The following is a 27,029-nucleotide window of genomic DNA, read 5'->3' on the forward strand; positions in this document are numbered from 1 at the left end:
ATCTCTACAAGGTCTATCTATCTATCTATCTATCTATCTATCTATCTATCTATCTATCTATCTATCTCTACAAACCTCATGGCAGAATACACCCTGAATGACTGCCTGAAGGTGGATTCTGACACATGCCACCATTGGGGACAACGTGGGCTTGCCATTTGCAAATGCTCAAATCCTCAGATGGCAAGTCCACAGATGCCAAGTCCCACTGTATATCCAAAGCTATTCTATCATGACAATAGCAACTTGTAATAGTATTGTGCCTAAGGGTAAGGACATAGGAAAAGTGAAATAATGATCAAACTAAAAAGCTAAAGAGATGTAGGTATTAGGCCATTCAAATTGCATCCGAGATGAAAGGATTAATTTCTTTCATTTTGGCCATTACTGAAATCCAGACACCAGAACCACCAACAAATTAGGTAGCACAGTTCATAGAGGTAACACTTCATAGCATTAAACATTTCATAGCATTTAAAGAAATTAAATTGTATTTTCTTTAAAAAAAATCTAATTTATTTGGTTTCTGCCTTCTTCCATCATACACACAAGCCTACTGCTACCTAAAATGTTTGATCTTATGATGTTCATTCAGACATGTGTTAGCCATAGGGCCAAATTCCAAATCCACAAATAACAGTGTCATTTCTTTAACCTCAAATACTCATTAGTGTTCTGGTGTTGCTGGGAACAGAATGAGCAGATGGAAACCAATGGTCACTAGGAAGATATTCAACTCCCACTGTTTTTTCCCTCCAAGACTTGACAACATTTTGGGTCATATTGTCTGTCTGGGGTTAAATTAGAAGATGGATGTTTAGCAATACTATATTTTATTTGTATTTTAAACCAGTAATTGATACTTTTTTAGTTTTTTGTGGGTTTTTCGGGCTATGTGGCCATGTTCTAGAAGAGTTTCTTCCTGACGTTTCACCAGCACTTCTCTTGCATCTTCAGAGAATGCTTGCCTGGAAAGGAGTTGGGTATTGTCATGGCCAGCCAAGAGCAGCTCTCAGAGGAGGAGGAGAATGAGCCTCCTCCAGAGCAAGAGCTAACTGAGGCTACATCAGGTGCTAATCCTGCTCTGCCAGGTCCCAGCAGTGATCCCCCAGCCCCAGAGGAGGAGGCTCAACCAGGTCCTAGTGCTAGTGAGATGTTTCCTGTGGTGCAACAGCCTAGTGGTGTCTCTGGGGAGGAATCATGCCTGGATGTGCCTACCTATAAACAAAGAAGGGCTGAGAGTGCTTGCAGGCGCAGATCCAGGAGAATTGCAGAGAGGCAATTAGCAAACCAGCCTCAGGTGGCATGGGGAGAGTTTCCCTTACTTAAGGTGCAGAGGCATCAACTTAGGGCCAGAGTTTATTGTATGATCCTTTGGTGTGATTGCTGCCGGCATTGGCTCCTTGTATCTTGACTCCTTGTTGCCTTGACCTTGGAACGGACTGGACCCTTGTTATCTTCTGGCTGCTTTGACCCTGGACTGATTTGACTACTCTGACTTCTGGTATCCTGACTTCGACTTGGCTTTTGGATTGCTCTCTAACGCTGACTCCTTGTAAGGTCTGTGGTCTGCTTCCACTTGCTGTGCTAAGCCATTCTTATCAGCATAGTGTGGGTGTGCTGGCTGCAGTCTAGGACAGGTATATATATTGTGTGACCTGGAAAGGCAGGAGTGATTTGCATGTGTCTTGTTCTCTTGCTAAGGGCAGGCCTCAGGGTGGGAGGGTCTGCAAAAGAGGATTAGTGTCTGCTTGATTAGTACTCATTGTCTGCTAGGAAATCCCTGACGCTGGGAGATTTCTCATTTCCATTTGTTGAGTCTTCATCTTGCTATTTTTCAAGACTGGTAGCCAAACCTTGTTTGCTTTAAGGGTTTCTCTTTCCTGTTGAAATTGTCCAGGTGTTTCTGGATTTCAATGGCTTCCCTGTGCATCCTGACATGGTAGTTGTTGGCATGGTCCAGAATTTCAGTGTTTTCAAACAGTATTTTATGCCCAGTATGGCTTGTAGCATGTTCTGCTACTGCTGATTTTTCTGGCTGACCCAGTCTGCAGTTTCTCTCATGTTCCTTGATTCTTGTTGGTATGCAGTAAACTCCAGCAGCTGTGAGTGGGTCTCTCTGGTCCTTGGCTGAGCGAAGCATTTGCTGGATTTTTTACGTCCGTAGCTGTCTACATAGGGACCACCAAATGCAGTGTGCAAACAAGAATCAAAGACTACGAGAGACATTGCAGACTGAGTCAGCTAGAAAAATCCGCAGTAGCAGAACATGTTACAAATCATCCAACAGGAAAGAGGAAACCCTTAAAGTTAACAAGGTTTGGCTACCAGTCCTTGAAATTGCTAACAATACAGTGAGTGAGATTGCAAAGGAATACATCTTTCAACCATTGACCAGTTATTAAAAAGGTTACATTTTAGTTGTAGATGCTATTGAGCTCAAGAGGGCTAGAAGTTCAGCCTGGGAATTTAAGAGGAAGGCAGATTATTAAATAATTAGATAATTTTAGAAATCTGAAGACTTCTGTCTATCCAGATCCAACAGAGATATAGGAGAAAGTTGTAAATTTTCTATGTGCTAGCTGGTAGAGATATGAATTTAATAGTGATATACTAATAGGACATAATTAACAAATTCCTTGCATTTGTCTTCCATTAACTTTGTAATGCAAGAGTAATTATTGCCAACATGAAAGTAGTTCTTCAAAGACAAAGTCACAATAACAAAATGATAGTAGGCACATTATTATTATTATTATTATTATTATTATTATTATTATTAACCTTTATTTATAAAGCGCTGTAAGTTTACACAGCGCTGTACATAAATTTATTTATTTTTTTTAGTCAGACGGTTCCCTGCCCTCAGGCTTACAATCTAAAAGTCTGTTGAAACATCAAATAATCTATGGTCCATTACAGACCGCCGCTTTGCGGTGGTCTGCCAGCGCTGCTGTTTGCTCCGCTAGGGAGCTGCAGCAGCCAAACTGCGCAGCTCCCGCGTGGAGCAAAAAAGAAGCTCCAAAATGGAGCTTCTTCTCGCATCGCAGTTATGACGCTGCAAGGCGCCAATGGCACCCTCACGACGTCATAAGTGCCGCACGACGTGCGGACGCACAGCGTCCGCTACGTCAAGATGGCGGTGGCCATGTGGAACGGCCGCCGCCATTTGTTACAGACAGAGTCCGTAACAGGAGTAGAGGCGTCTAGAAGAGACACCCCTTTTTTAAACTGGGACGTCCCGGGGACGTCCCAAATGGCGGTATGTAACCCGCCTAAATAAGTTGCCACAACAACACAGTTATGTCCACAGAAGACTATTGTATATACTCTAAAAGAAGTACACAGAATAAAACTCTCACACAAAAGTTGTCCATTGATGAACTATAAAGTGTCATTAGACCATTATTGGACCTGAAATAAAGCACTAATTAATCATGGATGTTTCCTCAGCATCTAAAACTGAGTAATGCAAAGACAGAACTACTTATCTTTCCTCCTAAACCTTCTTTCCAATATACATTCTCTATCATGGTTAATAATGTTCCCATTCATCCTGTAAAAGAAGCATATAGTCTTGGCTTTATTTTTTACTCTTCTTTGCCCTTTGCTCCACAGATTCAGGCTGTATCAGTCATGTCAATTTTCTCTTTATAATATTGCCAAAATTAGATCGCATAATAATAATAATGACAATAATAATAATAATAATAATAATAATAATAATAATTTCTCTGCTAAGACTTTAGTTCATGTTTTGGATATTTCCTGCCTCGATTACTGCAACCTTCTTTTGATGGGGTTCCCATTGTCTCACCTTAGTTCTCTGATTTCCATTCAACATTCCTCTGCTACGCTTATCTTTTCAGCTCATCATTTTGATCATGTTACCACACTCTCAGTATCTCTTCACTGGTTACCCATTCCTTTTAGGATTTTGTAGAAGCTTTTTCTTTTAATGTTTCAAATCTTGCACAATCTAGCCCTCCCTTAATAATAATAATGATGATGATGATGATGATGATGATATTTATATCCTGCCCCTCTAGGAAACGCAATTGGGGCGGCTTACAGTGTTAAAATATACATTCCCAAACCATCCTTCCCACCAAGCTAGCAGTTCGAAAGCACGCAAATGCAAGTAAATAAATAGGTACCACTTCAATGGGAAGGTAACAGTGTTCGATGCAGCCATGCTGGCCACATGCCCACCAGAACAATCCCTGGACAATGCTGGTTCTTCAGTTTAGTAACAAAGATGAGCACTGCCCCTACAATTTGTTATGACTACACATTCATGTCAAGAGGAAACCTTTACATTTAACTTAAAGCACCATGGCATCTTTCCATACATTGTACAGTGCGCCCACGTCATACATGGGTGCATTATACGCTGCTTTCAGCATACGCTGAAAGCAGTGCCAGAAGAAGCAGCACTGTGCACTGGAAGAAGCGGCACTATGCACCGGAAGAAACAATGGCACGTGAACTGCTGCCACCCCGCACCATTGCGAGCACAAGCCCCACCACTTTTAATGGGGCTTGAGCATATGCGCTATTTCTTTTACACGGGAGAGTCCAGAACGGATCCCCGCATAAAAGAAGGGTACACTGTACTTCAACTCTGCAATGAAAATGAATTAACAGAACCAATATTTTAAAATAAATTTAAAACCTCTTGTTGCAAGGGTCCTTTAGGAAAAGGTCAGCAGGACGCGGCCTTGCTCACAAAATAAATTAATTAGGCTGCATCTGCACTGCAAAAATAATCCAGATTGACACCACTTTAACTGCCATATTGCTGGTCAATGACCGAATAAACTTTATTACAATAACTGCCATAGCTCAATGCTATGAAATTCTAGGGTTTGAAGTTTTGTGAGATATTTAGCCTTCTCTGTCAGACAGCTGTGGTACCACAACAAATTAGAAATCCCAAAATTCCACAGTATTGAGCCATGGCAATTATTTCTGCAGTGTTGAAGCAGCCATAGTTTCCTTCAGTATTAGATTCTGTACTTTTTTGCTAAAGAATGTATACATGTGACATATGTAATTCCTAATCAGACTTTACTGAATCACATTTCTGTCCTCTCCTCCAAAAATACACCACAGATGAAGTAAATGACTGCAACCAGAAAGTAGGCATTTTATTTATGAGGAGCGGTGGGAAGAGCCTGGGCTAGAGCTTGCCATAAACCCTTTAGTAGCAGTCATCCACCCCAGATGAAGCTATTTATACACAACACACTGACTGATCTTTCACTCAATGAGAAATGTGACAGCACCACATCATATTTTAGTGCAAACAGAAAATGGAAAAACTGGACCCATGAATCAAAGAGACACATCTCAGGAAACTATAAAGTAGAACTTTTAATAATAAAAGCACTTAATAGTATCCTAAAACCTCTCTCTAGTGTGAAATTTTAACTCAAACACCATTTGCATCCATACTGTCTGGGCCAGAGGTGAAACTGGAGGTCCTGGAGACTATTCCCCACAATCCCACACCCACCATGAAAGCAAATCACTTTTTAACCAGTGAAACAGAGAACTGTCAAGAATCATCCCTTCTAGAGGCTTCTGAGAATTGATTTTTCCTATTTTTTTTAACAAGAAAAATATTTGGGGATGATGATGTCACATAAACAGCCTTAGGGGTGGCAGATGAGCAATGACCCACATGATTCCAACTCCTTAAACCAGGGACAGGCAACTATGATACATCTAGACCCCAATCATCTGTCTCGGACCCCCCAAAATGAAACAAATGCAATCCAGAAGTGGCTGGAAGCCCACTACTAGGATTGACAAAAATGAGTTCTATGTTTAAATAGCAAACAATAACAAAGCTGTGCAATCTATTTAAAGGGTAAAATGCCTCTTCTAGAGGCCTCCAGGAGATGAAATTTACTTTTTTAAAAAAAATTGTACAGAAAAGAACCTTGGAGACCACTTCAAATCCCATGGCTGCAATTACCCACCAGTTTTAAGTAACGGTCAAGCATTTATTAGAGAACAAATTAATGAAGTCAAAGTTATGTTAAACACTAAGGGGTGGGGTTGCACAGAGCTAATTCTGCTAGAATTATTGCTATCTGGGGTAGTTAGAGTTACAGCTAATCTGACAATACATCTATGTGTGTTCTGTGGAGAGAGAAGAAATACCCCGTTTGCCATTAAAACTGACTGTCTCTGTTTGCTATACCCAACCACATAGGTCTTCAAAAGGGAGTTGCCAGAGGAAACTGGCTCCAGGTTTTTTCAGACCACCAGTTATAAAGGCATCTCTAGTGACAGATGCTACTCTGGTTATTGCCTTTAGCACAATATCCTGTACAGAGGGCAGTAACAGCAAAAAAAAGTATTCTCAAAAAGTTTTTTCCCCATCTTGCTTCTCCTGTTTCCTTCTTGCCCTGGGAGTTAAAATATGGAATTGCCCTTTCCTGGTTTATGACATGGACCATATGTTACTAAAGTGTGAGCTAGTTATTATTTATTTGTTTGGGGACTAAAGATGGTGTCTCAGGTTTACTACAGGGCTTATATTTGGATATTTTGGCAGTGTTTGTATATATTGTATTTTGAGACCCCACCATGAAATAAAGAGACCAGACACGTAAGTGGGATGTATAAAATGGGCCATTTATTAGACCTGAAACCTATTTAAAGAGAACTCTTAACTTTAACTCTTGAGAGACATCAACTGAGGGTGGAATCCTGATTGGGGTTCAGCTGGAGCCAGGTGTCATTCCAAGACCACCTCTTCAGCCTTCCCATTGGGTAAAAACACCAGACTCTGGGGGCAATCCAACGACTCGGATTGTATCCTCAGCCAGTCACAGGGAAGTAGATATGAGGCACTCTCTCCCAAACTCCCTTGATTTTTTAAGAGAGGGTAAAACCCCCATATCTTCACCAAAGGCTGTTTCCTGAGCAACCCTCAGGTCCCTTGACCTGTAAAGGCTGCCCAGAGGCAGACCTTTCACCATAAGGGGGTGCCTAGGTGTACACTGAAATTTCCCCAACCCCCTTTAAGGCCGCGGATAAGGAACAAGTGTCTACTTCGTCCCTTTCCCCCACCAGCCCAGCTAACACAGCCCTCACCCCTTGTTGGATGTCTCCCAGGAATAAAATGTTACCTTCCTCTGAAAGGTGGACCCCATAAGCTCTATAAAGTTTGGGTCGACAAAATACAATTGTGGAATGACTGGTAACGTAATCAAAAGACTTTTTTAATGTATTATGTATCTCTCTGTTGACCATCTTCCTAGCCACATCCAATTTATGTGGATTACCATCGCCACACCAGACAAAATTGAGGCAAAAGTGAGGCAAAATTTCAAACCAAACAATGGCACCCCAGGCCATTTTTGTCAAAGAATTTCAAAATCATGTCTGGCTTGCCAAATGAGAGCCTTGCCTTTCAGTAGGCCAAGGTCACTCCCTCCCAGGTGGATGAGGACGACAGGCTGTGGGCCAGTGTGCTCAAACAATGAAGGAAGCATCCCATTCCAACTCAGGCCTCACTTTCCCAACCACTCAATCATGGCAATGTCCCCCCAGGCAGAAGTGTGGGCCAAAATGGCTGCAATGAGCTTGACGCACTGGCCAGTAAATCATACTGTAGCCACAGATCAGGACCCTCACCCTTGTGTGACAAAAAAAGGTCAAACAGAGGGGGCAAGGAGCTTAAATAACTTAGGTCTGCCCCCTTCACGTGCCCAGGCTTGGCCAATGAGGCCATGCCTTGTTTATATACCCTGGCCTCAATTCCTGGGGGGTCTCAAAGACACTCCCTCCATTAGAGTGGCTAGCCACTTTGTTCGGGTATGGAATATTGCTATTTTATTTCAGTTACAGGCCAGCATATTTTGCTCTGACTGCTAATATTGATTTATATCTTAATGTTTTGCCTCTTAATATAAATTTCCAAAAGGATTGCTACCATGGACTTCCTATAATAATATCCTACACTGATATCATTAATTGACTTATTGGTATGCTTGTTTGAAGTTATGATAGGCTTCACATGATATTGGGCTACTACCCTCATGACCTACTGATGAGAGGAAGGTCCCAAAGCATCTAGCTGTCTACTCTGGGAGGCAGGATGCTGGGCTAAGGAGGCCTTTGGTCTGAACCAGCTGGATTTTTTTCTGTATTCCTCACATGTACTGCTAATGAACTGTTAAAATGATAATGTTATACCAGGGGTAGGCAACCTGCGGCCCGCAGGCCGGATGCGGCCCGGCAAGGCCTTGGGACTGGCCCCTGCCCGGTCCTGCCGCCGATTGCTGCCGGAGCCTTTGGCCTCTCGTGTGAGGGCGTGGGGCCTTTGGCCTATCAGGAGGAGGCGGGCAAGGGGGGGCAAGCGGCAGGCAAGGGGGGCAAGCAGCAGGAAAGGGGGGCAACTGTCTATAGAAGACTTCCGAAACATGCATTTATATTAACATTTTTTTAAAAATCAGCAATTTTTTTTGCGTCTTCCATTTTTTAAAAAAAGTGTCCTCCATTTGAAAATTTTGTCCTACATTTGTCCCGGTTTATTTATTTATTTATTTATTTTTAAAAATTTATTTATTTATTTATTTATTTATTTGCTTCGGCCCCCCAGTTGTCTGAGGGACAGCAACCCGGCCCCTGGCTCAAAAAGGTTGCCTACCCCTGTGTTATACTATCATATATTATTAACTTATTGGTTGTTATGTCAATGTTATATTGTCGTATAGTGTCAACATATATTCTGCTCAGTTAGACTACTGTTCTTTAGACTGGTGCCATTTTCCATAAACCATCTTTAAGCACATATACTTATGAGAAAATGTAGTATATAATAAATTGTCTATGTCTACAGGACTAAATGATAGCGTTCACACAGACATTTGCTGTTTGAAGCCTTCTGCTTAGTTTGTTCCATGTATGATTAAGGGTTCTCTCTGGGTTGCTGTGCACCAGCTTATTTTGTAGAAATGATTTTATAATGTTGAGCAGCATAGCACAAGGTTCTTTTGAAAATAGAGTTTAAGATTCTTATTCAAGTGCACTTACAAAGAACAATTTGCCATTTCAGTCAGAGCAACATTACTGTTGTTGACCATGGATTTATCTTGCCATTATTGACATTAAGAGAACACAACGCCCTCCAGAACAGTAGGGATGCTAAACTACTGTGCAGAAACAATGAACTATAAAATGGTAACATCCTGTACTGTTATTAAATGAGTGCATTAAAAAAATTACAGATTCACTTGTTGAGAAAAACATGGCACTAACTACATACTTCTTGGCAGTCATCCATCTTTTTCTCCATATTATTGAAATGCTCTTTGGAATGTTAATACATTTGATGGAGAATGTTATTGAATACAGGTTCTAGCTAGAATAAACTACAAAATCTAGTTTGTGACAGTACTTGTGTTCTAAGATAAAACTACACTTTTAAATTTTATTTTTATATTAAAAAAATTATGTAATGTTCTCTTGATGTTCTTTTGTTGTCTGTTTTATTCAATCATTTCCTGTATTGCTATGTATTTTATATGTATTATCTTACTAGACAGGCCCCTTCCCCACCACCACTCCCTTCTCCTCCTGTGTCGTGTCTTTTTAGATTGTAAGCCTGAGGGAAGGGAACCGTTCAATTAAAAAGATTGTATGTACAGTGGTACCCCGGGTTACGAAAATAATCCGTTCCGCGGCGCCCTTCGTAACCCGAAATCTTTCGCAACCCGAAAAAGCCATAGGCGCTAGCGCTGGAAGCCGCGATTTCGTGCGAAAAAGCGCCGAAAAGCACCAAAAAAAATTTTCGTAAGCCGAAAAAAAAAACGTAACCCGGAACAGTTTTTTCCTATAGAATTTTTTCGTATCCCAGAAATTTTGTAACGCGGTGCTTTCGTATCCCGGGGTACCACTGTACAGCGCTTTATAAATAAAGGTTAATAATAATAATAATGTAATACAAATAACATTAAAAATGAACAGTCAAGTACCCTTCTCTAAAGGACTGACAAACCAGAGGATACATTCAAAATCATGTTAATCATTTATTTCTTTAATACTCGAGCAAGTATTTTCCTAGATATGTATGTTGTACAGTTTTGGATCAACTGTTCTTTCATATTCTTGGTATATGTCTGCAGTGGTGGTTTTTCTGATTAAAAAGAAGCTAAGTCAATGCAGAAAGTATTTGCTTTGCTGTTTCATTTAAACTGATGGGTTACATTTTCACGTTTGGCCACAAACCATGGTTTATTAGGTCCATAATTAACACCAACAGTCTTTCCAATGCTGTGCTATAATGTAGTTAGAACAAAACCAGCCAATTCCCTTGGTGTTGTAGTTTTACATTTTGTATGTTTTGGAAGCTGATTTTAATATTATTATTTTTTGCCCTGTGAGGAATGATGAGCCTGATTGCCTGAAAGAAAAGTTGTTACAGCTAGGGTTGCCTTTTAAAAATAAGTTTCTTTCATAAAGAAAATTGTGAAGGTGGTGTAATTTGCAAGATGGGGAGGATATTCATTTAATTAATTTATATCCTGTCCAAATACAGTGAAATGGTGGATAGAAAAATGTTTTAAATGTTCACACTAAAAACATTAATTTAGAACAGTTTCTAAAGTAAGTTAAAATATAATAAGGATGTATAAAATGCAAATACAGTACATCACAATTAAAGTCTTCAGCTAATCACCAAAACTATGTAGCATGCCCTCTGAAGCTTCATTTCTACAAAGGCATAAACTGTGCAAATGGCCCCCACAGGGACATAGCCAAGGGGGGGGGTCATTAGATATAATGAATGGCATGTGGTGCTGTGCCACTGCACCCAAGCCCCATTATAATGGTGGCACTTAGTCTGCCCCCCCCCTTCCCAAAATCCTGGCTATGTCCCTGCCCCACACCAGAGTCCTGGGAGCATTAGAAGTTGCTATGGGTTTGTTTAGCTTAGCCAGCTAAGGGTGGTTTTGTGTCACAGACATACATGACTGACTTAAAAGAGAGTACTGTATTTAATATAAAGAGAAAACAGAGTACAGTGGGGCCTTCCCTTATGTGGGGGATCAGTTTCAGACCATCACCACCCCTGCATAAGTGAAAAAACATGTATGTTTGAGTCCCATTGAAAACAATGGTGTGGGGGGGGGGGGGTTCAGTGAGTGTGCCACGGGCGCTATTGTTCTTCCCACAGCGCGGCTTCAGCATAAGCTGAAAGCCACATATGGCGTGCCCATGTATGGTGTGAGTGCACTGTATACAGATTCTTTACCCATAGGTTCAGCTATCCAAAGCTTGATTTTTTTTTAAATATAAATTCCAAAAAAGTAAATCTTGATTTTTGTCATTTTATATAAGGGACACCATTTTACTACAACATTGAGAGTCAACAGGTTTTGGTATCCACGGAAGATCCTGGAATCAAACCCCAGCAGATACCAAGAGCCCACTGTATGCCACATCACACTATAACTACATTAAATCATCACTCAAGTAACTACTGCTAAGTTTTTATTAGAATGCCAAAAAGTGAAACAGGAATGCCAATTGTTCTTGGCTGCAACTGGTTTCATTGATTACTAAAGGCTGCCTAGGCAAAGGAAACAGTATAAGCGCCCTTTATAGCAAACCTAGCCAATCCAGCAATTTTGTATTGTTTGCCTATTGACATAGGACAATTATAATTCTGTTTCTTCCCTCTGATAGCCATTAGCTTAGTCCCATCCTTTGACCTGAATTCAAGTCCAAGATTTCTAACACCTTCACAGGGGAGTAAGATTGAAGCATTAGCACCCTGGAAAGTTCTTGCCTGATTTGATCACAAAAGTTAACACTATAAATTAGTATTTAATTTGTAGCCATGGCTATCCTGGTTGACGAGAGTTATTGTTAAACACATCTGAAGGGCAGATTGTAGTAGGCTGCAACAAGGCACATATTATCATCATATATAATAACACAAAACTCAATTTCCAAATGTGGATTCTTACAGACCCCAGTCAGCAGTATCCATGCAAAACAATGATGTATCAGCAAGCTCAAGCTGTAAAATATCATGGCTTACGGAAGTAAAATAGAATGTAAAGGGCTCTGTGTGGAAAACTTTAACTACAAAAACTTCCAATACCAGCCTACTGAGGAATAATAGCCATGGGACATTAACTGATAGTGGGAATGAGGTAAAAAACCAAGGGATAGGATAATGGAATGGAATATCCTAGAAAAGGGCATGACTGGCTAGCTGGCTTCATTTCTGTACTTGTACTAACTGCTATAATTAACAATGTTAATTTCATGCATTTACTTACGAGAACAGGTGGTTGTCTGCCACTCTAGGCACTGTCCATATGGAAAGGAGATGATGTAGGCATTTGAGTCAACGCATCGTTTTGTGCTGCTACACCACATGCACTCCATGCCACTGCTTGTGCAGTTAGAACATGTTGTCCTTAAAGAACATGGTTTTTTGCATGGTCTGGCATTTTGATTTGGACTAACTGAAGGAGAGGGAAAAATAACAAAAAAGTAAAAATTCAGTATTTTTCCTGAATGGCTTTATATTATTTCAGCATGTATGTTTCAGAAGTAATTTTTCTTTTCTCTATTCAGGAATGTTTTCAGCTACACTTGCACATTATTATATGTAGTGCTTTGTTTTGTTTTTTAACCACACACAACACTGTACAGTTTCTCTTATACAGCAAATGTGAGCTCTAAGCTACCCATTTTTGTACTTGGATTCAATTATTAGTATATATGACATGCTGAATCCAAAAGTCAATTTAGTTAAATGTAGAAGCATTGTAAAACAACATGACTGAATATATTTTAATAGGTGTCGTAATCCATGACCTTCTGGTTCTACCACATTTGTTAAATAGTGCATAAACAATAGTTATTTACTTCACTGGTGATATATTCTCCCTTAAACAGTGTGCATTTTGTCTAAGAACATGATTTGTCAAGTGAGCATCTGCCCCCTGGCGTATATATTTGCAGTCAGTGCAAATGCAATGAGAAAACAAAAAAACATTTTAATACATTGAAAAGAACATTTTTCACAGCAGAATGCATTCTGTCTTTCTCAGTAGCATGTGTTGTCCATGAAAGCAAAATACAACAGCATATATCATCAGAACAACTAAAAGGCAGGAGTGTATATGTTATTATTGGATAACATATAACTGTGAACCATGAAAACTGAGTAGTTCCTAGATATATATAACAAAATGAAGTATATATAAAACACCTATATTCCCTAACTTTACAAGACATCCTTAAATAATATGACTTTGATTAATTTACACTAACCAAGTGTGACATGTTTATTAGACTTTATACCTAGTATCCATTATTATTAAGAAAGAAAATAATTTACAGAATCCATGTTTTATGTATTATGTTTTGTAGTTTCTACGGAGAACCATATATGACAAACTCTTAATTTGGAAAAGCTAAAGACAGAAAAATTACTCTTGTTGCTTCAAACAAGATTTTTTCCTATCATATTAGTTCAATAAAAAAAAGTCTTTGTAAAGGCTTGCACTGACAACAACAGTAGAGTTATATCTGTGGCATTCCAGCATCACTGGGAATTATTTATGGATGTACTTGTTCTTTTCAGTGCTGTTTTATATTATTTCTTCTTACAGTTATTGATTTTAGTTTGATAATGCAATGTATGTAATACCTGTTTACCACTGTGATTTCATGTGTCAATCACATTATAAAGAATTTCTGAAGATGATGTCTTCCCACTTTTGGTTTTATATATATGGAATTCAGCTGTGCCTTCCCCCCTCCCTAAAATGAGAGGAGCTAATCCATTTCTCTTTGGTTTTCTCCATTCTATAGCTTTATACCAAATGACAGAAAAAAGGTCTACCCTTTCTATCAAACTTCAAAAAGACCTTTAACAAAAGATTTTCTTAACAAAAGTATATATATGTTTGATATTGGACCTTTCTTTGCACAGCTTTACTCCCACACTCAAGGAACTGGTACAGCACCTGCTGCAGAAACAACCCTTAAAGGAGTGTTTGAAGAGGTGATTCTTTTTGGTCAAAGGGGACTGCTGTGCACAGTTCACAGGAGGGGCTAGTGAAATGATAGGAAAAACTGTCTTCTTCTATGGTACTGTAGAAGATATCCCAGTTAGAAAAATCTGAGTGATAACAGGGAACAAACATGCGGAAAGAATCTCACTAGGAGACTTTCCACTTGCAATTTTTTTGTTTTTAATGAAGCATATAATTCTGCATGGGGACTGCAATAACATATGGTAATTAAACATGATTTAGAAGCATTAGCAATAAAACCTTTAACTTATACTGCATCTTCCATTGTGCCATTGTTTTCAACCACAGAGCCTGATGTGTTTCTGTGAGAATAATGCTACTTTAGTCTAAAGCTGTTTTCTTGTTTTTATTTTATGTCTTAGTTTCCACTCAACTTTATCTTCTTTACTTCATCTGAAAGAAATATAAAATAATAACACAGAGACATCTTCTTTCCACCTTAGAGTTATGAGCATGGACAAAAAAAGTAATTTCATCCCATTTCGAGCTTCAGGTGTTTGCACAGCATACAAGGCTGAAACAGGGTGAAACAGGGATGAAACTGTGCTCTGGGGTAAAAACAACAACAACAGAACAGAACAAAAATGTTCATTTGCTCCATTCTAACACAGAAAGTGCACATTATCATGCCAGCATATAAATGGCAAGATGCAAGTGCATGAAGGCTTAGGTAGCTTATGGAAGTGGTCTGGAGCATGAACCCTGGGCCCGGTCAGATGCAGCCACTGGGACCTTTAGTCATCATACAAGTTTTGTTTTTTCTTTTGTTGAGCATACACCATTGACGTATCACACCATTGAGCCATCACATACCAACTCACCAATAATACAATGGATGTAATAAAAACATACAGAAACTAAACAGTCCAACATAAGGCCCTGAGGTGAAGATAGGGAAGGGGGCATGTATGGGGAGCCTCCATGATTGTGCTTTGCCACTGGGCACACCAATGTACTGTATGAGCAGTGTATCAGTCACATAGGGCATCCAATGGGATGGCAACTGAGCAGGACAAGGGAGATAACTGGCAGCACAGCAACGGTGTACATGCATGGGGGGAGGTGGGGAAAAATCGAGTGATGCAGCTTGGTACATGGTGTGGAATGCCTGTGGGTGTTCAACCCATTGCAGGAGTGGGCTATTTGGAGAATGGGGGTTCCTCCCGATTCAGGAAAACCAGTTTTTCCATTTCATCTGCTCAGCATCCTACTGAAATAAAGCATGAAGCTTCACAAGTATTCAAGCATATACATATATAAATCACTGGATCAAACTGCACAGACCTCAATATTGCATCTGAATTCACTAAATATGTGAGTGTAACACAAATTATTTTTCAAACTTTCAGAAATACATGGTCAGTTTTTGAAAGGAATATTCCCTATGCCCTACTCAAACCTAAAATTAAAGACTAACATCCTAATCTATATCTCTCATTAACTTAATCCAACCAGCATTATCTAGAATTTCTCTATTATCCATGCTATAAATTATGTTAATACTAAACAAACACAATAAAACAAAATTCTTTCAAAAGTAACATATCCAATGCAATAAGCTTTCTTACCAACAGGTTTTTCACATACGAGGCCATCAGCCACAGCTGTACATGGATTTGCTTTCAGGCCTGCAACTTCAGCCCTTTCAAGATAGGCACAGAATCCAGAGTCATTTGGTTCTCCAGGAAGCCATTGCAATGTGGTGTTTGTAAAAGGAGACATATCATCCCATCCCCAATAAGAAATATTGATCTTGCGCAGACCAACCCAGGGTGATATTTTCTGTGAAGGAAAACATAAATGGACCACATTAATCACTTGGATAAGCAATTGTTACCACTGTCTTTTCTTCTCAGTACTTCTATATGAAGCTGTCTAAATACCCTAAAGGCACCATATTGCATTTTATCTTGGAGGTTGAACAGGGTCAGCTCTGGTTAGTACTTTGAAAGAAGGCCACCAATGAATGCTGGAGACTATATTTCAAAGGAAGAAACTGGCAAAAGCACCTCTCATTCTTGCCTGAGAAAACACTATGAAATTCATGGGTCATCATAAGGTGACAGGCAATGTGAAAACACAGACACATTCACACTTCTATAGGACGCCCACCCCATATGTGGCTTGCCATCAGCAGCTTTAAACTTACATGGACAGCAAACCCCGAATGTTACAGTGGCACCCACATGCAGGAGCGCGATAACCCAATTATGTGTGCAGATCAATATGTGTTGCAATCACCCAAGAACAGAAGTGTGGTTTATATTCCTCTAGTGTTGAACGTGATATCATCCACAGAGCCTCCATTTCCTGATCTCAGCAGATAGGGAGAAGAGGTATTCACATGAATATTTATTTGCATGGCCCTCAGCCCAGCATTTGGCACTCTGTGTAGCATACTGGGAGTCAGTGAGCGCCAATAAGTGGCCCTGGTTAGCTGTTGGGTGGAGTCCTATGAAAGAGTAGGTTTGAGAGGATAAGTACCCATTCTAAGACCTTTAAAAATCTAATACTCTGATTGGCCTTTGAGAGCAGGACGTCATCATCTTTAAGGTGAGATTCTTCTTCGAAGATGAAGAGGGGCATATAGCCATGTGAGGGCTTTCACATTTCCATCCCATGCCTCTTGGGAGATCCAGAGTGGCCAGCTGATTAAATAAGCCAGACACATCATGTCAGCCGAGTCCTTATCTAATAATAATTTATAGGGCCCTTTCTGCCAAGGGTCTAACAGGAAACAAAACATGAGCGGGGAAAACTAATTTAAGACTGAAAATGCCATCTCAGATGAGAATCCAACCACTTGGATCCAGGTCATAAGCAGATGTATATCCTCCCCTTACATTTATCCATATCAGGAGGACACACATTAAATTCCCGTCTTTAAGCCACAGGCCCATACTTAAGACAATATAAATCTGTGAACACAGTATCAACCTCCCATATGCCTGTCAGATTCCTGAGAAGGATTCCAGTTTAGCAAGAGAAACAAGTGGTACAATATTTGGTTTGGCAAAAAAACAAAAAAACAAAAACAAAAACAAACAGGTTTTAGAAGAATGTATCCCACGGTGCAAGACCAACCAAACAACAACAACAACAATAATAGGATATTTATATACCGCCAATCACTGGGAATCCGGGGGCTTACAACAGAGGGGATAATAGAGGTTCCCTGCCCTCAGGCTTACAATCTAAAAAGACACGAAACAAAGGAGAAGGGATATGGGGGGGGGGGGGGATCAGGTCCAGCATTCTTCTCTCCCTCTGAGGCCTGGACCCAGTCAGATGGACTGGAGGGAGGGCTCTTCTTCTTAAGGCCGGGCCCGATAGCGTTGGGCCTGTCCTTTCACTCCCTCTCAGGCCAGAAGATGACAGTTGGAAGGAGGGAGGGGAGGGTCAGATTGGTAAAAATTATCTGGGAGGGGCCAATGTATACAACATCATTTGCACAGCTCAGGCAAATGTCATCTGATTATTGAACCAATTTTCTAATACAGTGGACCCTTGTTATATACTGGGGTTTGGTTCCAAGATCTCCCGTGTATAACAAAATCCGTGTATGCTCAAGTCCCATTACATATAATCACATAGCAAAATGGTGTCCCTTATAAAAAATGGAAAATCAAGGTAAATTTATACTTTTTTGGAACATTTTCAAACCGTGTATGCTTGAATCCGTGTATAAAAAATCTGTGTATAAGAAGGGCCGACTGTACAACAGTAATTTGGTTAGGGAAAATAGCTGGGTAATGGGAATCTGACTGAGAGTAGATAAGACCAGAAAAAAGTAGTTAAAGGCATCAGCTGTTTCCTTGTACTCCACAAGGAACTGTGTCATCTATCAGCCTGACATCTCCTTTAAGCAAGGCAAACTGTTTTACCCCAATGTCACATTTGTTACACCAGTTACCACGTGTGGGTCTAAGGCATATTAAGGTTCATCCTCAATTCATTGCAAATGCATTAGACTTGGCTGTGGGCCAGATACACCTCTCTGCCTGTTTCTAGTCAGGCTAGAGACATTGGAACAAACACAATTTAGGAAATGCCAAGGTTGTAGAACATTTCTCCCAAAAAAGGAATCCTTGTAAGTAATTTGGGGGGGGGGGGGGGCTCCATTCTTTTGCTTTGAGGTGGAGATGCCTACCGCATTTATTTAAGAGGGGCCAACATGATCTCTACATGTTGTGCTCATACCAGTGTTCCAAGTCTCTCCCAACATTACTTCCTACAGGTGTTGCTAGTGCTGTAGAATCAGCCAGGAATCATGTTGATCTAAAAGCAGATCAAGGCTCCATGCCTCAGCAAAGCTTTAAGACTATAGGCAATTAAGTCTGTGGTCAGTTTCACTGAAAGCCTAATTGTATGATTGCAGCCTCCTCCCCCATGTTCTCCAGTAAATACTATCAATGCAATGCACTGATTTGTATGGCATTTATTTTATATTGTTTTAAAAAGAAGATTATAATATTCTTAGCATATCAGGCATTCTGCACTAAGAATGTCTAATCTGTTTGTATTTTAGAAGGCTGGTTAAAGATAGCCTTTAGCTAATGTTGTAGTTGTTTTTTTATTGTAATTTATTATGCTCTTTCCTTATGTTTAAATTCTGCCTTTAATTATTTTTTACCTTAAGTTAAATGAATAAATATGTGGATTTGCTTGAAAACTAATACCCCATTGCATTTTTGGTATCTTCTGTATACTAAGCACAGTTTGACTATATCACATGGAGATTATCGCACGGCCATTTTTGCCCTGGCCATGCACAGGATAGGATTGGGGCAGAACAGGGTGAAATGTGTGTTATCGTATAGTAAATTGCTGCTGCGCTGCCACCGACCATCGCCCATCGTCCGAGTGCACTCTGCCAGCCGATTTTGGTGGTACAGAAGTCTGAAAACCACATGTGCCCCAAATATTTGTAGTGCCCTCCTAGTACCTTCTGTCCACAATAGTGGGTACTGAATTTTTCCCCAACAATAGTTGGGGCGGGGGAATTTGACTACTGACACATGCCTTGTTGCCAATTAGACCCATGAGCATGGAAGTTCCCTGGAAATACAACTCTATTTGCAAACAAGTTCTACAAGAAGCAAAGTAACACTTTCTTCACCATCACCACAGCCAATTTGGGTGTAGTAGCAAACCCTGGTGGCTTTGGGGGTGACATAGTCCTTCCTGATCCCATGAAGTTGCTTAGACTTGGATAATTGATCTGCTGTGTTAAACAACGGGGTGTGTACCATATATACTCATGTATAAGTTGACCTCATGTATAAGTTGGGGGCAGATTTTGGGGCCAAAATCATGGATTTTGCCATGACCCTTAGATAATTTGAGGATAAAACTTAGGGGCTTGTAACAAAGGATCTAAAGGATGAAGCAAAGGAAAACAGTGCCAGATAACTGGCAGTGATTAGTTTCTGTAACTTTATAACTTTCCATAAATTTTATAATTTACATCTCTTTTGAGTCCAGGTTTAATCATGTAGTAAAGCACCAACTTCATTTTTTTAAAAAAAATGATTCATTGCAAAGCAACATCACAACACCCTGTTTAACATAAGGAATGTCTTACATTGAACTGATACGAATAGTTTGATAAGGAATGGAAGGTACATAGTTGGGTCATGCTACAACATCCTCTGGATAAGTTTTTAACTAGAAGTATATTTCAATGAAACCAATAACGTGCTTCAACGGGTTATTACAGTTTAAAAGTTTGCATGCTGGTTGACCCAACTGAAATCACAAGGGACACAGTCACAAAGAGGTGAACAGACAATCCCCAAGGCTATTGTTCATAAGTTTCAAGGAAGCTTTCCAATACTTTTTTTAACTTTATAACTTTGATTTTAACACAGAAAAACTGACAAATAAAAAAAAACTTTTATTCATACTCTTCAAAGCCTGATTTTTCATCACTAGAATGATTGAATAAATGGTGGAACTGTTCTTCAGTGACATCATCAGCATAAACATCATCTGTGCTATTACAGTCAATTGAATGATTGTCTGATGCTGATTCATTTTTGTCTTCGTAGGTGGCATCGTCCTCTGTTCCATCCATGGCATTACTGATGCCACATTTTAGGAACGACTTCTTCACCAGTTCTGGGGAATTGAATCCCAAGCATCCTTTACCCATTTCGTTATTATATCAATGTCTGGTTTCATAAGATTCCCTCCTTTTGTTAATTTTGCTTGTCCAGAACACATCCATTGTTGCCACATATTGTGCAGTCATGCCTTGAAAGGCTTGTTGATACAAACGTTCAATGGCTGCAGCATTGATGTCAGGCCACCTGGAATCCAGTCTCCATTTTCTTTGCTTTATCTTTGGTGTCGAGTGACATGTGCAAGAAACATCCCACATCAATAGTGAAGGCTGTGATATTAATCCTACACCTGGTTGCCTATCCCACAGCCACCTTTTAGTGCCCTCCTCATCCATTCAGCTTTTAAGGTGAACACGAACAGTTATGACTGATGGAATTTTTAAGTTCTTTGTCATTGTTTTTCTTTTTAATATAATTACAGGATACAGCTTTGTGCCATTTTCCAGACAAGATAGGATGACTATGAAATGGGTCTTTTCATGACCAATTGTTTTCACAAGTACCAACGCTCTACTCTCTTTGGAGGCCTTTTGCAATGCCTGGATGGAAAAAAGGAGCTACAGTGGCCCTTTGAGACTTTCCTGGTACAGCAGAGAAGCGACCTCTGTCTGCCAAGGCAGGGAAGTATCAAAATGCCACTGCCGGAGCTGCCGTTTTTATTCTCAAGCATTCCAATAGAATAGGCCACTGGAGACTTCCTCGGCAAAAAGGTTGGGATGTCCTGCTGAGGCATCTTTCACTATTAAACAAACCCCTATCACCTCTTTTTTTCTCTCTCCCTTCCTTTGGCATTTGCAGCCTTGGAAAGCGGACTTGGGGTAGAAGGCTCATCTCCCCCATCTCTCTCTCTCTCTCCCTCCCCCCACTCCTCCTTGGAAAGGGGGCTTGGGCTCTCTCTCTTTTTCTCCCAACTTTTGGCGAACACAGCCTTGGAAAAGGGGATTACCCTACTGACCCTTATATCAGTCTACCCAGGATTTTGAAGTCTATTTTGAGGCATAATTTTTTTGACTTATAGACGGGCATATGCGGTAACTCACAGCCCCTGAACTGCATGTGTCTCAGGCTCTCTTTAATAAGTGAAGTGTCAAAACAAAACACTTTGTTGATGAAGGTCAAGAAGACTTTTTACCTGCTGAGCAATCAGGAAGATTTCTTTTATTTATTTATTTATTTGTTTGTTTAAAAATAACTAGGTTTTTCTGAATAAAGGCACTTTTAAAATTCTTTTTCTTACTGTCAAATTATTTATGTCAATGCTACAAACTATTATTTTACTAAAGTCATTCCATTTTAAATATTTAAGTCTAAAGAATAGAGCTATTTCAGGCTAGCAGACATTTCTCAGCTGCCTATATTTGGAAATGTTACTCAACTATCTGTAACATAAAGGTCATCTAAAATGAAATCAAACACCCTAAATCATGATGACTGGAGTCTGAAAGAAAAGGCATATGAAGGAAAATCAAGGAAAATCTCACCAAGCTTCTCTGGCAAGTGATAGCACATTCAGGTTGACTTACACAAAATAAATGGAATGGGAAAGATAGACAGATAGGAATAGAAGAGAAATTACTTTTGGGAAGGAGAAAATCAGAAGTGAGATAAAGCATAAATCACTGTAACATTTCATTAGAAGCTTTTCGATAAGCAAATGATCATTTAACCCAAGATATAGCCTTTAAGTACATGCATTTGTCTACTTTTGCTGCATATCATCTGTGGGTTATCTCAAATTTACCAAGCTTCAGTGTCTCGAGAAATAATTCATTTGAATAAAAGTATATTTTGTACACCATCACCTTGAAGAAATTTAAGGTGGGAAAAACAATCTCTCCAGTCAGCAAATGTGTCAAAATGACAGTCTGTCACAAGCTGTATTATTGCATTTAAAGGGCTTTAAACATTCCATATGGGGATATATGAAGTATATGTGTGCACAATTAACAATCAAAAGCAGAAAGACCTAAGAAAAGTAAATACAGTCCACAGTACTTTTAATTTTGTGTTATGATCACAATTAAAGTAACTTGCTGGATCTTTCTTTAGAGATATCAACAGTTCCACTATAATATTTAAACTTTACAACATTTTCTAAGCAACAATTATCTTTTTTGTCCTAGTTAAGGTTTCACCAATACAGCCGGCCCTTCTTATACACAGATTTTTTTTATAAATGGATTCAACCATCCACGGTTTGAAAATGTTCAAAAAATATAAATTTACCTTGATTTTCCATTTTTTATTAGGGACACCATTTTGCTATGTCATTATATTTAATGGGACTTGAGCATACACGGATTTTGTTATACACGGGGGATCTTGGAACCAAACCCCAGCATATAATAAAGGTCCACTGTATGTGCTAACCGCAAACTGCAACGACAATAAAACCATATGACATAATTTTTTTTTTAAATCTGTTATCTCACTGGCAAGATCTCCAAGCCACCTATTAAGTTTAAAAATCATATGTACTGCAAAACCAGCGCTGCCATCTAACACTCAAATAACAGCAGAAAGAGCTCCTGAAGAACTAAAGTTTGAATATATACATCACGAAGATGAGAAAATACAGCAGAACAGATCCTGTACTGGTGAGAGAACTGGCACCAAGTACAAATACTTCTGAGATTTACCTGGGGCCCATTCACACTACACAATTATAGTGGTATATTCCACTTTGCCATGGACTTATCCTATGGAATCCTGGGTTTGCAGACTCATGAGGCACTAAAGCTCTTTCTGCTGAGAATTCTAAATATCTCTCCTTAAACTTCACATCCCATGATTCTATAGGATGTTACCATTTCAATTAAAGTGGAATCAGCACTATAGCAGTGTAATATAAATGGTTTCCTGGTATCAAGCTTTTTTTCTAAAAATGATTGATAAAACCAGTCTTCATCTTACATTTGCATAGGTACTACTGAATTAAACATCCATGTTACCTGGACCGTATACTTCTGTATTTCATCCAAAACAAATTCCACTTCTTTCGAGGTTGTTAATGAAGCAAGGATTCCATTTAAACCATAACAGTAAAGTCTGGCATTGTCATAATTCTCGCGACTGGAGTTTATACGGAGGCAGGCATCTCCAACATGATTCCATCCTTCTCCACACAGATGAGCTAGTAAAAAGGTACATAAGTTTAAATATAGTTATGAAAGAAAAAAACACCACATTGAGAACTAGGTTTTAGTACAACTGCTCAGCTAATAGGTATATGATCCACATTATAATTTAGTTGTTCTTAATATTATACTACATACATCCCATTAATCCTGTGCATTAATGGGATGTAAAAAAAATATTAGCAAATTTTCTTATAAAATTATCCCAAAATATGAAAATTGCTCCAAAAAGAAGAAAAGTTCTAGCAATCTGGCCAAACCGGGGGGGGGGGGGGGACTTCTGAAATTCTTTCTTGCATGTAAAAAGATCAGTCTCCCTAGTGCGTTGTACCATAGTGGTTTAATAGTACCAATATGTTAAATTAATGAAATAAAGCTTCAACAAAAGTAGCTGCACAATGAGTTACATAATGGGTTGCTGTGGGAAGGAAGCCACCCAATAAGACAATAACACAGAATTGGAGGAAAAGGCCACAACTTTATTAACAAACAGCACAAAGGGTAGGGTTGACCCAAAGCATAAGGTCTGCATCTGGAAACATCAATCAACACCCCGGTTGACTGATGTAAGGTTGCTTGGTCATGACCAAGCATCGGGATGACGTAGGGGCAACAGAAACGCCCTCTCATATATATATGCAACCACTCAGTCACATATTCCAATAAGTCCCTAGTCCCCGAGAAATGTTCACTTGATCTGGCCCCACAATGGCCACACCACCTGCCTTCAGCGCTCCCGAGTCCAATGGACTCCCGATCCAGTGCAACGAAGCCCTGGAAACCATGACCACTATATCCAGGACCTATGCTGCCACCTTAAAACAAAGTTGTGACAAGGGAGGGAGGGTGGGAGAGCCGAGCTAAAATGGCACTGCATGGCATGCGACATGGCCTTAAATAGGCCCACCCACCAATAGGGGGCCTGGAAAGAGCTGAGGCAGCACCTCCCATGCCCCTTCCAATAATAGGCTGCGCTTGGGGATCCGAGCCAGCCAATTGTGGCCTCTTCCCTTTTGCAATGCAAGTTGTGATATGTAGTCCCAGCACCCACTGCAAAACAGCTGCCCTTTCCAGCCCCAGCAACCAAAGGCTGCTGGGGCAAGGCAGGCCTCCACAATTGCGGCGACTAGGGCACCTTCCGCCCCAGCAACAACGCTGGCCCAGTAAATCTGGTGGCGTCATTTAGGCCAAGTTATTTCAGGGAAATGGTAACGTGGTGGTTTATATACACTACGATGTATTACTATGGTTAACACCCTCAGATTTAACTTTTAGATTATATATTGTTGTGTGATTAATAAAAAAATAATTCTTCCAAGTTTTTTCTTATTACTGTTAATGTATTCCTAATCCCTTTCCTTTAAGAAAATAAAAAATATATATTTCAAATTGTCTTCCTTTACCTGGCAAAGCTTGGCATTCTTGCTGACGTTGGTCCCATTGGCAGTTGAGATTCAGTGAACAACTTTTACAACTAGTCAACTTATTACATATCTGTTCATTTCTTACATGACATTTGGTGTAATTTTTCACTGACTAGAATATAAGGAAATATATATTGTTAATATTTTGAATGAAGCAAAGACACAGAAGAAACTGAATGCTCCCCACATATGACTACAGTCAGCCCTCCACATTAGTAGCTTTGACCTTTGTGGATTTGCTTATTCATGGATTTGAGTAGTATGTTCTCTCTAGGTATTTCTAGGTGCAACTCTGTATCCAGTGCAACTTTGCCACAAGTTGACCACAGAGTTGTGATGGAAGACCAAGAGTTTCCTAAAGAAAATATTTCTCTGGGTATTTGAAGGTTCTCCAACAGAATTCTATGATCGACTTCCTATGGATGTTGATCAAAGAGTTGCACTGGAGGACCCAGAGATTACTAAATAGGTGTTCTCTCAGGTAAAAAAATAATGTTGTTTTTTTAATTTGCAGTTTTTCCACCTTCACAGGAGTCCTGTGCCACTAATCCCACCGAATGTGTAGGGCCCAATCTACTAGTACGCTAAATTTGAATATATTACAGTTGTCCCTCCATATTCGCTAGGATTAGGGGAACAAGACCCCCGTGAATATGGAAAAAACGTAAATAACAAAAATACTGTTTTTACCTGAGAGGACACCTCTCTAGGAATCTCTAGGTCCTCCAGCGCAACTCTGTGGTCAATGTCCAACATATACTGACCACAGAATGGCACTGGAGTAGCTACAAATGGTCTTTCAGTGCAACTTTTAGTTAAAGTTGACCACAGAGTTGCACTGGAGGACCTAGACAGTCCTAGAGAGAACATATTAATGAAATCCGTGAATAATGAAATCCACAAATATCAAAGCCGCAAATATGGAGGGATGACTGTATTTAATTTTTGAAAGTTATCAATGTACATTTCCAGACTTTACTTGTTCCTTAAAGCACAATGTGATCTACTATTTTATTTCAAGATAAATTTGCACATGCCAAGAGCCACTCATATAAAATTGTATCCATTCATTTAAAATATCTGAAGAGGTCATCAAGAATGGCTGTACCTCTGCTTCCTAATATTATGATGGGACACATATCAAATTCAAGTATGAGCACCAGTTATACTTAATGGGGAATTAGGATCTCATTTTGTGCACAGGCATTCATATCAGAACACAAGATGTAAAGTGAAAAACAAAAGCAAGATATACAGGTTGAGCCTCCCTTATTCAAAATGCATGAGACCAGAAATGTTTCAGGTTTTTGAATACTTATATTTGCATGTACACATACAATACATAGTGAATGAGGGATGGAGGAAAGGGGGTTAGTCACACATGCAGTGTCACACATGCAGCTGGGTTTTGCCTGAAGGAGCTGTTGCTCTACCACTGTCAGAAATTGGAGGGGGAAAGAGAAAAGAAGAAAGAAGGGAGGACTCCAGTTCTTGCAGATCTGCTTACACAAGACCACTGTAAAATGCAGGTCGCCCAGACACTCCCCCAGCTGTCAGCACACTTTTTGCACTTTTAGGAAAGTAGCCCTCATCACTGGGAAGGGAGGGAAAAGTCCAAGTGAGATTCAGCCATCGTCATTCAACTACTGTAGCCATCATAGCTGGAAAGAGAGGGAAAATTTCAGGTAGATCTTGCCCCCACCAACTGGCACTTCATTTGGATCCACTTAGACTTTTCACCTCCCTTCCAAGTTACAAGGGCTACTTTCCTAAAAGAACATGTGCTGCCAGCCGGAGAGGCATCTGGGATGTTTGCTTTTTACAGGAACCTTGTGTGAGAGTGGCTGCAGAAACCAGAGTCCTCCCTCCTTCTGCCTCTTGTCTTTTCCCCATCAAATTTCTGACAGTGTTGGGCTCTTTGAGGAAAAAAACTATTCAAGCACTGAACATATGACTAATCCCCTTTCCTCAGACATGGAAGTGGGCAGCCGGTAGTAAAACATTTGGAGGTTTGGAGAATTTTGGATTTCTGGATAAGGGAGTTTCAGCCTCCATCTGGAGAGGTTAAAATCTCTATCATCCAAGAAAAAGCTGAAAAGGAACTGACCATCTGTGCTGAACAAAAAGAAAACAAGGGGAGGGAGAGAAGGGGAGAAAGAAATGAGAGCAGTAGTAACAAAAAAACGAAGAAATCTAGCTGACATAACATATATACTAAAAGAAACAGTGTGGTTTCCTTTAATATGGAAAACCGATAAGTAA

At 39.8% G+C, this 27,029-nt stretch overlaps 1 protein-coding gene across 2 annotated transcripts in view; it reads right to left on the minus strand.

The window, feature by feature from the left end:
* ATRNL1 (attractin like 1) overlaps positions 1 to 27,029 on the minus strand; it is a 693,411-nt gene that overhangs the window by 502,081 nt on the left and 164,301 nt on the right. For both annotated transcript variants that reach the window (XM_042457618.1, XM_042457619.1), the window contains exons 14-17: positions 24,747 to 24,879; positions 23,158 to 23,339; positions 15,650 to 15,863; positions 12,312 to 12,500 (exon numbers count right to left, since the gene is read on the minus strand). In XM_042457618.1, coding sequence (XP_042313552.1) covers positions 12,312 to 12,500; positions 15,650 to 15,863; positions 23,158 to 23,339; positions 24,747 to 24,879 — 718 coding nt within the window. The remainder of the gene's footprint in view (positions 1 to 12,311; positions 12,501 to 15,649; positions 15,864 to 23,157; positions 23,340 to 24,746; positions 24,880 to 27,029) is intronic.

The sequence above is a fragment of the Sceloporus undulatus genome, chromosome 3, assembly GCF_019175285.1.
Source record: "Sceloporus undulatus isolate JIND9_A2432 ecotype Alabama chromosome 3, SceUnd_v1.1, whole genome shotgun sequence".
Taxonomy (NCBI): Eukaryota; Metazoa; Chordata; class Lepidosauria; order Squamata; family Phrynosomatidae; genus Sceloporus; species Sceloporus undulatus.